Source organism: Berghia stephanieae, chromosome 6 (genome assembly GCF_034508935.2).
Source record: "Berghia stephanieae isolate SIO BIC M18660-M18661 chromosome 6, UCSD_Bste_1.3, whole genome shotgun sequence".
NCBI classification, from domain to species: Eukaryota; Metazoa; Mollusca; class Gastropoda; order Nudibranchia; family Aeolidiidae; genus Berghia; species Berghia stephanieae.
This window is the reverse complement of record NC_088365.1, coordinates 19,033,690-19,046,189: the sequence shown is the minus strand read 5'-3', so window position 1 is coordinate 19,046,189 and position 12,500 is coordinate 19,033,690. Positions and strand designations below refer to the sequence as shown.

The 12,500-nt window shown below is 35.0% G+C and overlaps 1 protein-coding gene across 4 annotated transcripts in view; it reads left to right on the top strand.

Moving 5' to 3' along the window:
- The window catches only part of LOC144974614 (prestin-like), a 102,146-nt gene that overhangs the window by 10,931 nt on the left and 78,715 nt on the right, over positions 1 to 12,500 (top strand). The window contains exons 1-3 of one of the 4 annotated variants that reach the window (XM_078917650.1): positions 7,487 to 7,511; positions 9,801 to 9,880; positions 10,097 to 10,394. In XM_078917650.1, the coding sequence (XP_078773776.1) occupies positions 10,322 to 10,394 (73 nt within the window). In that variant the 5' untranslated portion in view covers positions 7,487 to 7,511; positions 9,801 to 9,880; positions 10,097 to 10,321. Of the gene's footprint in view, positions 1 to 7,486; positions 7,512 to 9,800; positions 9,881 to 10,096; positions 10,395 to 12,500 lie in introns of those variants that run through there. The other 3 variants (XM_078917649.1, XM_078917646.1, XM_078917648.1) reach the window with 3 other exon arrangements.

Here is a 12,500-nt window from a genome sequence, read left to right as displayed (position 1 = left end):
TTTTTTCTAGGATTTTTAAAGAAAACGTATGTATACTTTTTTGTAACGTGAATTAACCGTGTTTATTTATTTATTATTGTTTAATTCCTTTGTTTACCTACTAATTAACGAATTAATTAATTCATTAATTAATGAATGCGTAGAAGACCTCTTAAGTTTCATCGTTAACGTTTGATGGTAAATGGAGCTAAATTACAGTATAGATGCAATCAGATTTGGCAACGGTCATGGTCGCTTTTGGCACACGAGAGAAAAGCTATTTATAGCAGCAAGGTATTGAAACATGAGAGATGAAATCGTTTTCGTTATAGGTGATGAGATGATATTGTAAACATCATCATCATCATCATCATCATCATCATCATCATCATCATCATCATCATCATCATCATCACCATCATCATCATCATCATCATCATCATCATCATCATCATCAATATTTATACATACATATATATATATATATATATATATATATATATATATATATATATATATATATGCATATATATATATATATATATATATATATATATATATATATATATAAAGGGAAGAAAAAAAATAGATAGATAGATAGATAAATAAATGAGTAAATAAATAAATAAATAGATAAATTAGATAAATGAATAAATTTATAAATTAAAAAAAATAGATGAATAATAGATAATAAGATAATGGACATACAGATATTTAAAATAATAAAAGTAAACTAGCAAATTAACGTAATGTTTCTCATTCCTAAGGTTTAAAAACAAACAGACAAACATTATAATATGAGGCGGTGACATTCAAAACCTGTATGTTCACATTTTCACAATTCAGAGAAGATTGTAATTATTTCGTCTTAATCCCTAACCCTAACCCTAACCCTAATGTTACAGTGAATGACGTTATCAGTCGAATGATGAAAAGGTTTGAACTGAGATATTGCCAAGTTTAGTTCGAAGATCAATTTTGATCAAAAATAAGTTCTTGTCATAAATGATTAAATCAACCCTTTTTCGACATCTTCGGGAAATATCAAAACTTAATTTCAGTTACATATTTTTTTTACAGCTAGTCAAGTTGAAAAAGTATGAAATTTGAGATAAGTTGCTGGATACCTTTCCCATACATCTGACCATAACTTCATGAAAAATCACCCGATTTACTTCAAATAAAGATTAAAATACTCTGGTGAGCATATTCTTTCAGAAAAGGAAAACAATGCAAATCCAAAATGTTCACCTTCTGACTGTTATGTCATGCACTGACACATAATATAATATTTAACGACATAACCCTCTCCTTACCACTCATAGGAAAATCGTCACATTCGTTACGATGCAACAGAAATTTTCTCATTCTGATTTCTCTTGTACCTCACAAAATGTAAAGAAATGCTTGGATTACACTCTAGATACTAAAAATGTGCTGTAGAGCTCACTTATTACTTTTTTGTTTGAGTAAGAAAAGTCTCTTCTTGTGTTAGTTTGGAGTGAATTTTAGGGGGAAATTCTAAAAATAGCTGGTAAGGAGAGAGTTAAAGAGAACCTATTTGTATTGTCTGCCTGGTAGAAATTTACCCTAGATGTTTTGGAACTTCAAATGTTTACACTGGTGATTCTAAGTTGTCCCCAATAGATGGAACGAAATTGACGTCACTCAGTTCTTTGTTATTGTTTATAGCCAGCCATTTTAATGATTAGATTATTGCTCAGTTCTATCAATCGTACTATAAACGTTTAAGGTTACACATAGTTTTGTATGTTGTGTTGGTACGATATATCCGGCGGGCGGATGTTGTGAGTGTTTTAGATAAACGTAATGCATCAATAGATTGATTGAGAGAATTAACTCATTATCACAATGGTATGCGACGACGAACGTTTTGAATGTAGCCCTCTCCTATGATACGAGAATGTGGTCTAGTGGTATGACACTTCTTTTTGGACTGGAAGGTCCTGGGTTCGAGCATTGCTGTGAGCGGCGTATAGTTGAGTCATTGGAAAAAGCTCTTTACTTACATTCTCTCACTGTACTCAGGTGTAAAATGAGTACCTGGCCGTTAACAGTGTTGTCTCTGTCGGGAAAAAAAAAAAGAAATATCGCCTAATAACCGTAATTTCTCGTCTTACGTGTTACGGTCAGGGATCGTTGTAAACCGCTTTGAGCACATTTAGTAGATATTGCTCTATTTAAAAGCTCAGGTTTATTATGATATATCGCAATCAAAGGTCATATTGTGGCATTGTCAATTATGTTAGTAACAACACGAGATGAAGTTAATAGGAAAGTGCCAGAAGACAATAGAGAATAAATTTTTTTTCGCGGCGGTGATGGGGGTTTGAACCCGCGACCTTACTGGTACGACAACTCCGCCTGGCCGGTGAGAGCGTGACTCTATCGTATGAGCTATCCACGATCCCTGTCGATTATGTTAGAACTTTTATTCTACTTTTTCATTATCATTTTCTTCTTGACTTTTTTGAGCATGAAGCAACATTTGCATATAATTTGACTACTACACCTACCCGATGTAGCCGACGTGTACTTATTTGCAGGTCTGATAATCTGATTTGTTATGGGCTGACGGTTGTAATGGAAATACTCTCAAACCAACGCAAAATAGGGAATGAGATTAGCGGAAGAGTAGCGTCCCTTGATTGGACGTCACCCATAGTCTGTGACGTCACTGGCGGAAAAGTTATTAGAGAGAGAACGTCATGTTGGTTGTGCGCATGCGTCTCTCGTCCTCGCTTCCGGTGAAAGCGGCTTGAGACACTTCAAAACCAAAATTGACGTTCTCTCTGTAAGGTGACCTCCAATCAAGGGACGCTACTCTTCCGCTAATCTCATTCCCTATATGGTCCATTACAACAAAATTAAAACAGGCCCATAACTGCGTCCAGTTATTAGACCTTCAACTATATGCACGTTGAGTGGAATCCATTTGGCGATCATAATTAATTTAGAAGTTCTTTAACCAACCATCACCTCCCAACTCCCAACTTTTAATTGGTTATCGATGTAAAGTGTTTGTTCAATTTAGTTTTAATCGATATTCATTTTTTGTTTAATTATCTAAATTAAATCTGTGCTGTCTTGAGAATTGAATGAACTTTTGTTTTGGACAAAAGATCGTTATGTCGATAAAAAGGTTTGGATTTTCCCTGAAAAGCAAGTACAATGGTGCCTACAATGACACAAATTGACGTAATTTAAAACAATCATTACCATAAAATACAGAGATAGACCAGGTTCTGTCACGGGAGTTCCGAGAACTCAGTTGGTAGAGCGGCTATGTGGGCTAGTGGTATGACACTCGCTTTAGGATCGGAAGGTCCTGAGTTCGTGCCGCGCGCTCGGCGCATGGTTGAGTCCTTGGAAAAGGCTCTTTACTCACATTCTCTCACCGTACTCAGGTGTAAAATGAGTACCTAGCCGTTAACAGCGTTGTCTTTGTCCGAAAAATTGTAATATCACCTAACAGGCGTCATGTCCCGTCCTACATGTTGAATGTTGCTGTTGATCAGGGACCCCTGGTAAAGCGCTTTGAGCACATTTAGTGGATATTGCGCTATATAAGGCTCAACTTTATTATTATTATTATAGAGCACTCGCTTCACACTCAAAGGGCCCGAGATCAATCCCAAATGAAGTCGAGTTTTTTTCTTCTCTTCTCTTCCCCCCCTCACCTCCCTGTCCACCCAACAGAGATTGGGGTAGCTGGGTCAGTAAGATCTGGCGAAAAGTACTTTTCGAGAGACTAACGTTCTTTCAAAAGGGTGGCATGCGAGCAATTGGTATTGTCCGTTTCACGAGATAGAAACTGGGACAACTCCAGTCCATATGCCTTGCCTAACGGCTTTAACTCACTCAATCCTAGAGATTTTTGCTACATTTTAATATTGGAAAAAAATGTATTTAAAATGAGCATGTATATAGATAGTTTTATTCAACTACCATTAACATTCAAAAACCAAAAACATAAGCTTTGATACTACGGCTATAATTTGTCTCAGAAAAATGTAATAAATAGGCAAGGGGTAAAAGTAACCCGGGTAAACTACGGATAAAGTCGGTGTTAGGGTTGAGTGAGTTAAAGAACTACTTTTAGGTTGTGTCCCGTCCGTCAGATCAACCACTCTCTGACTAATGTGACCAATTGTCTAAAAAAACAAACGGTGGGGCGAAACTAAACTAGACTTTTCGACTAATCTTAAGCCTATCTTGTAAAATTAGATTTAAAATATACGACTTTATTCTGAACATCGAGTTTTTTTTCTTAACCCCCAAAAATCTTAAATTAAAAGTTTTTATTTAGCGCAATATCCACTGAATGTGCTCAAAGCGCTTTACAAGGGGTCTCTGACCAACAGCAACACGTAACATGTAGAACGAGACTGTAAGGCGATATTACAATTTTTCCGGACAGAGACAACGCTGTTAACGAAAGGTACTCATTTTACACCTGAGTACGGTGAGAGAATGTGAGTAAAGAGCCTTTTCCAACGACTCAACTATGCGCCGAGCGAGGCTCGAACTCAGGACCTTCCGATCCGAAAGCGAGTATCATACAACTTGACCACATAGCCGCACAATTTCCCCATTTTCGTATCTTTTCTTATTTTAAACTCCATTTCCTTCATCTCATCAAATCAGAATTAACACCCAATGACGACGTGGCTTACAAATGAGTTTCATATTTCATAGATTGCTTATACAAAACATTGTAAAATTGAAGAAAAGTGTCTCAGTTTTCTTAAATTTCTTAAACAAAACCATGTAGAATTAAAGAAAATTGTTTCATTTGTAATAAATCGATTGAACAAAACCATAGAATTTTTTGTTAAAATATAAAAAATTGAGCTTTATATAGCGCAATATCCACTAAATGTGCTCAAAGCGTTTTACAAGGGGTCCCTGGTCAACACAACATTTAACATGTAGGACGGGACATGACGCCTGTTAGGCGATATTACAATTTTTTTTTTTGGTAAAAGACGCTGTTAACGGCCAGGTACTCATTTTACACCTGAGTACGGTGAGAGAATGTGAGTAAAGAGCCTTTTCCAAGGACTCAACGATGCGCCAAGCGAGGCTCGAACCCAGGACCTTCCGATCCGAAATCGAGTGTCATACCACTAGACTACATAGTCGCACATACATTCCGCCTGAATTAAGGAATTAAGGATAAGTGTCTCAATGTCATAAAATGGTTGAACAAAACCATACAGAATTAAATAAAAGTGTTTCATTTGTTATAAACTGGGTAAACTGACGAAAGCGTTCGAAGATCTGGTATTATTTAAAGAGAAAAATATATCTTCTTGATTGGAAATAAAAAGTTAGACGAATAAGCTCTCTCTTTGAAATTTAAATTAAATGGATGTGAATGTTAATACAATAGGATCGATGGCTATGATCAGTCACCATATGGGTGAGAATAATCTTCAAAATGATATTTTCATAACATTGTGTCGTTGGGAGCAGGTAATAGGATTCAGTAGTCTGATGTCACGCCACCCGCCAATGGCGGCCATCTTGGTTCTAAACAAAGAAAATAATTACTTATATTCTTCATGCTGGCTAGAACTTTTCATTCCCTTTCATATGCCTTGTGATCAGAATGTGTAAAAGTCAAAACATGATCAAATTTATGGGTTTTTTTTTCCTCTGGACACGCTTTTATGCTCGCCGGAGAAATATTTCATACGGCGTCCGCCATTGTTCGGATAGTTTAGAGCCAGTGTTACTAAGTTACCATGCGTCATTAGGAAGGAAGTGACGTTACGACTATTGAAGAGTATTGTGTAAGAGCGAGGTCATAGCGAGGTTTCACTGTACCTACACATTTTGTAGGATGTTTATCATCACATAAATAATTGTTTACATAGGGCGTTCGTGTGAATAACATAATGCATACCCACCACATGTCGACACGGTGTGTGTAGTCTATATCGAATAAAAGTCAAACCCTATATCTAATCAAATTTGCAAATTTATTGATTATTTTCCAGTAATCAAATCCATTCTTTTTTGATGTTATCTAAAACAATTGACTGGCTCAGCCATGACGTAAATGAAGACTTATCGATTCAGAATAGAACGGTTAAGATAATCATTGATTCAAAAATATATTTCGTCGCCCTTTCGAGTCATAACGCTCGTGGAGTATAGATAGAATGCAGTTGACGTCAATCTGGTCTTTGTTATTGTTTTATGCCATCCGCGTTTTTGAGTAATACTCACTTAACGGTATTATCCAGACTATAAACGTTCATGATTACACATAGTTTGTGTGTTGGTCCGTTATACTTCCGGATGGCAATGTTATGAGCTTCTTAGCCAAGCGCATACTATCTATAGGGAATGAGATTAGCGGAAGAGTAGCGTCCCTTGATTGGACGTCACCCATAGTCTGTGACGTCACCGGCGGAAAAGTTATTAGAGAGAGAACGTCATGTTGGTTGTGCGCACACGTCTCTCGTCCTCGCTTCCAGTGAAAGCGGCTTGAGACACTTCAAAACCAAATTGACGTTCTCTCTGTAAGGTGACGTCCGATCAAGGGACGCTACTCTTCCGCTAATCTCATTCCCTATTAGTTACACCGCTTTCTGTATGACTTAAACACGAGACTAAGAGCTTGTCCGCGTTCATGGAAACGGGCCCAGGTGTCGATACTACAACACAAAAAGAAACCCGACAATGAAAACAAAAACCAATTCAAAATACGTGCCACAGAACAAACGAAAAAAAAAAAACCAAGCAAAAATTCAAAACAAAAACAAACAAAAACAAAACCAAGCAAAAAAAAAAAAGAAAAAGAAATAACAAACAAACAAACAAAACAAACAAAAACAAAAAAAAAAAAAAACCAACCCACAAACAGTAAAACAAACTATTCTTTGTTATATATTGATAGATAATAATTGTTTTCAACAGCATGTTTTGTAACTGTTTGCAAAAGAATGTGAATTCCACATATTATTATTATTATTATTATTATTATTATTATTATTATTATTATTATTATTATTATTATTATTATTATTATTATTATTATTATCATCATCATCATCATCATCATCATCATTATTATTATTATTATTATTATTATTATTATTATTATTATTATTATTATTTTTATTATTATTATTATTATTATTATTATTATTATTATTATTATTATTATTATTATTATTATTATTATTATTATTATTATTATTATTATTATTATTATTATTATTATTATTATTATTATTATTATTATTATTATTATTTGGGTAACCATTTTCATCAAAATATGTTTTATTAAATGTCACGTAGCACGTCAATATGGATTTAGTTATTTTTGTCAGTTTTTATTCTGTAAAGCGCCTCAGAGCATGATGACCGTGGGTGCTTAGGCTCTACACAAATTCATTATTTATCTAATATTTATTATCGGAATGAATTGGATAAAGTAAATACAAAGGACGTGTAACTCTTATGGCATGACACAAAACCGAAGGGCGAGGAGAGAGGTCTGTCGGTCGCTGATTCGGATAAATAAAATTGTTTTTTTAAATTAACTTACAGAATTTGAGATAAAACAAATACCTTTATTGAAAAGAGGGAATTTATTTCATAAACGTTCAAATAATTAACTCTCTTGGCCTGTTTACTGTCGTACTCTGGAACATAAATTCATTATTTATCTAATATTTATTATCGGAATAAATTGGATTATGGAAATTTAGTTAAAGTGAGTCGAAATGCTCAGTATTAAATAGTTAACCGCCATACTATGACGCACATTAAACAATTTGGCCAGAAAAATCGTCCTTCAATAAATTATATCGATCGATTGAAATGGCCCTCATCTTGGCAAAAGCTTTCAAACCTGGGACCTCGCGAGTTTTTTTTTTTGTTTTTTTTTGCCATGATGGGGGTAATTTAAATCGATCAGTATTTGACGGACGAGCTTTCTGGCCAAATTTTTTAAATACGTATCTTTCCAGCGTACGGCAGTTAACAGATTAATAATGAACATTTCGACTCAATATAACTAAATTTACTTAATCCAATTTATTCTGATAATAAATATTAAATAAATAATGAATTTATCTTCCAGAGTACGACAGTTAACTGGTCAAGAGAGTTCATTATTTTGAAGTTTATGAAATAAAAGTTCACTCTTTTCAATTAAAAAAAATAGAATAAAAAATATTTAAAAATTGAGCTTTATATAGAGCAATATCCACTAAATGTGCTCAGAACGCTTTACAAGGGGTCCCTGGTCAACAGCAACATTTAACATGTAGGACGGGACATGCCGCCTGTTAGGCGATATTACAATTTTTCGGACAAAGACAACGCTGTTAACGGCCAGGTACTCATTTTACTCGTACACATGAGTACGGTGAGAGAAAGTGAGTAAAGAGCCTTTTCCAAGGACTCAATTATGCGCGTGTCATACCACTAGACCACATAGCCGCACATAAAAGCATTTGTTTTATCTCAAATTCTGAAAGTTAACTTTAAACAACAATTTTATTTATCCGAATCAGCGACCGGCAGACCTCTCGCCCTTCGGTCTTGTGTCATGACATAAAGAGTTACATGTCCTTTGTAGTTGCTCTAGGTCACTCATGTTACTGATGCTTAGAATTTGTTGGAAAGAACTCAATAGAGAACATTAGTGTGATGTAAAAAACAAACAAACTGGTTTCAATCTCATTGGAAGTGTAAAATCCACTCTTCCGAAGGATACATACATTGTGTAATTGTGACCCTTCGCCTCAAAACGGTATTAAGTCGGGTTGGTAAAGATGTTAAAAATTGAATTTATAGCCAGAAATATCAGACTTATGTTGAGTTTGTATGTTTTATTGAGGAGAATGGATACCATATTTTAGAGTGCTAATGCCAACAATGTATATTTTTAACCAGTTTAACATTTAATTCGGCTTTTAAGCATCTGGTTCGTTCCGACATAATACCGTTTTGAGACGATGGGTCACAATTGATCTTCTGATTTCATCTTATTTTTTAGTCTAAATAAATGCTAGTCGTCAATAAAGACCATACATCCTCGCTTTTTTTACGTCCGGTAATTGGGCGGGGGTTCCTGACCTCCCATAGTGGGCAGGGAGGTACTTACTGTGTCTTCTATTCCCCTATATCTGTTTTCCAACATGCTTTCTGTCTTTGTCTTGGAATGAGATTACTTGGTTTTGTCCTGGCCCTTCCGGAGTCCTAGCTGGGAGGGAAACAGTCAAATGCATAGTTATCTGTTTTGGGAGATGATATTTTTTCCCTTGTAAATCATCTCTCTGTTATGTATTATTATATTTGTTATTTTGAAGTTATAATGTAAGCATTTGAGTGTATTCCTCTTTGTTGGATTGTGTGCTTGTGTCCGGATAGGACTTATAGATGATCTTAAACTAAGTACATTGGTGGTATGCTATTAGAATCTACATCTGATCCCTATTTGTTCCCAGTTCCCCTTTGTCTTACTATCTCTTGGGTGCTTTAATTGTAATTCTAGAATTTTTCACTATCCCATTTTCTTCCTTTTTACTGGCGCTGATATAACCTAAATGTGTTCCAAGCGCCGTAAAACCCTTAAAAACATAAAACATACGTTCGGTAACCCTAAGAATCTGCCTTTACATCCTGCTACTAAAATAGTTATACTACCTTATTATTCAACATGTAACCTATTCATTATTAGTCCTCCAAAGGACTGATTACATACACACTTCCAATGAGTTTGGAACCGGTAGAATGGAAGGTGTGACGTCCTGACTTCTCTATCCTATTTTAAGATTCAGGTTCACACCGACAAGATACCGTTTTGGGATGATTGGTTGCAAATCTAAATAAAGTGATAACAACAAGAGATGAAGTGAGTAGGAAAGTGCCGGAAAACAATAGAGAATAAAAAATTTTCGCAGCGGTGATGAGGGTTTGAACCCGAAACCTTACTGGTACGACAACTCCGCCTGGCCGGTGAGAGCGTGACTCTACCGTTAACCCCCATCACCGCCGCGAAAATTTTTATTCTCTATTGTCTTCTGGCACTTTCCTACTCACATCATCTCTTTTTGTTATCAAACATAAGTGCCTGCTCCACTCACTTTTCTGAATTAAAAATACACCCTAAATAAAGTGAATTCGTTCAGTCAAGAAGTGTTTGTAAATGACATAGATAGCAGCAACATGAATTACCAACAACAAACTTTGGATGATAAATAAATAATTTAAATGATGAAGATCCCTCCCCACTGTTGTGTTTTGGATTATTACCCCTTCGTCAGCGTGATAATATCGTAAAGCACAATAGAGGATGCCAGTGGATTCACCCACGCGAAGATTGCTGTCGGACACGGATGGTTCGGATGGAAATGATGGCAGCGAAGGTGAGTGTTTGGTTGTTATATATATATATATATATATATATATATATATATATATATATATATATATATATATATATATATATATATATATATATATATTATATATTTACATTCAAAACTTGTTAAAAAATGAAATAGAAGACAACATAATTTTATGACGTGGTGGACGTTTAGGGGTGTTCCCTGTGGCAACATAACCGTAGCCATCGTCCAAAAGGACTGGCAGTTTGACGTCATTATTTGGTTTTTGCACCGCCAAGTGAGTTGTCGTTAGTAGAGCTCAAAGAAACAAGTTATTTCATTGGTTGAACTATTGAATACAACTCACGATCTGTTTTCTTTTGTGGCAAAAGACTGGCATTTTGACGTCATTTTTGGTCAGTATCAGGCCATAACTTTACGAGGGTCACGGTCTGTCCCCTGTGTCAACATAACACAGGTGAGTGGGGCAGTCGCCATCGTTAACTTATAGATCGAACGAAGTTGACGTCATTCAGGTCTTTGTTATTGTTTTTTTGCCATCCGAGTTTATGAGTAATTCTGAAAAAAACTGTATTAACCAGATTATATACGTTCAAGGTTACACAGAGTTTTGTGTGTAGGTCCATTATACTTTCGCTCTCTCTCTCTCTCTATCTATTCAGGGACGGCTGGTAATATTGGGCAGGGTGGGCAAATACCAGCCTGTTTTTTTCAAGTTATAAGCTGTATTACCAGGTCCGAAATAATCTAATTTAAATTAGATAATTTTAAAAGTTAGTACTTAAACTTGATACTTCGTACTGAAATCAATTTGTATGTATTTTTGATAGATTGCGAATCACCATGCACCCCGTAATGCATAAACCAGGATACGCTCCTGTTCTTTTTTATCACCCCCCCCCCCCTTTCCCAACCACTCCACTCCGCCCACATCGTCATCTCATCGTCACGTCGCCTGACGGTGATTTTGCTGTCTGGCCTCTCTAGTTCTAGGTCGGGCTAATTCAAATGAGCCCACCTTATAAACCAGTGAGCACTAAATAGAGATTTTGGCAAACGAACTTTTTTTTATTTATTGCCTTACTTGTGCTGGTACCATTGATGTAATAACATTGGGAAGGTTCCAGTATTGAATTAAATGTATCAATTTACTAATATTATATCAAGTTAGTATTAACTTGTGTTGTTTTAATATATTTGTTTATCCATTTAAATTATCTCTTTTTTTCTCGTTTTCTTTAGTGCTTCTCAAAATTCATTTATTTAAATTGTTGTCTTATTTGTTTGTTTGTTTTGTTTTTTTGTTTTGTTTTTTTTAAACAAATTAATTTGTTCCTTTTTAAAAAAAAATTCTTAAAGTAATTACCGCTGTATTTTTATTGCCAGACTAAATATTTTTGCAAAACAATGTAATTTTCTATTGTATTCCCTCTAATAAAACAAAACACTTTTATTCAGAAGTCACGACTAAATAAATATATAAAATACAACCACCATTTTGGTTTTCTCAACAATTGAATTAGTATACGAGAAATACTCTTCTGAGAAAGGAGAGAGTTGAATTCTAAGTTATAAAGGAAATAAAGACGTTTAAAGGAAGGGTGGGCAGATTCCGTACTTGCCCGTCCTGAAGCTAATACATACATAAGATAGTTCCACTGCGTGGAATCAGCGCTATTTCAGTTGGAACTCCCAAGGGACCAATAACCCTCCCTGCTCGCTACCTGCATGAGGTCATTGGAGTTCAACTGGTATCAGGCAGTGCCGTGTCCAATGGGGCAAATATGGATATTTATGGTCTTATAATATGTCTGTATAGCGGGAAAACAATAACAGACTCTTTCACTTTATTATTTTGATTTGAAAAATCAGTTGTCTTTCTAAACATCAGTGAAGATTTGACATTTTTGTGGTTAATAGTTTTCTTTGAATATCACAAATTGTTGATCTAATTTTAAGGGCTTGTAAATTATGGTGCACTTAAATAAAAAATTTGTTATTCAAAACTCAGCGGCAGTATCTCAAGAATTTTGATAAATATCAAAAGTACATATATGCATCTATGTTCCTGTGCAATATTATCATATTGGCAGTTGATTTTCTTAATTTATTCATGGTTTTGTA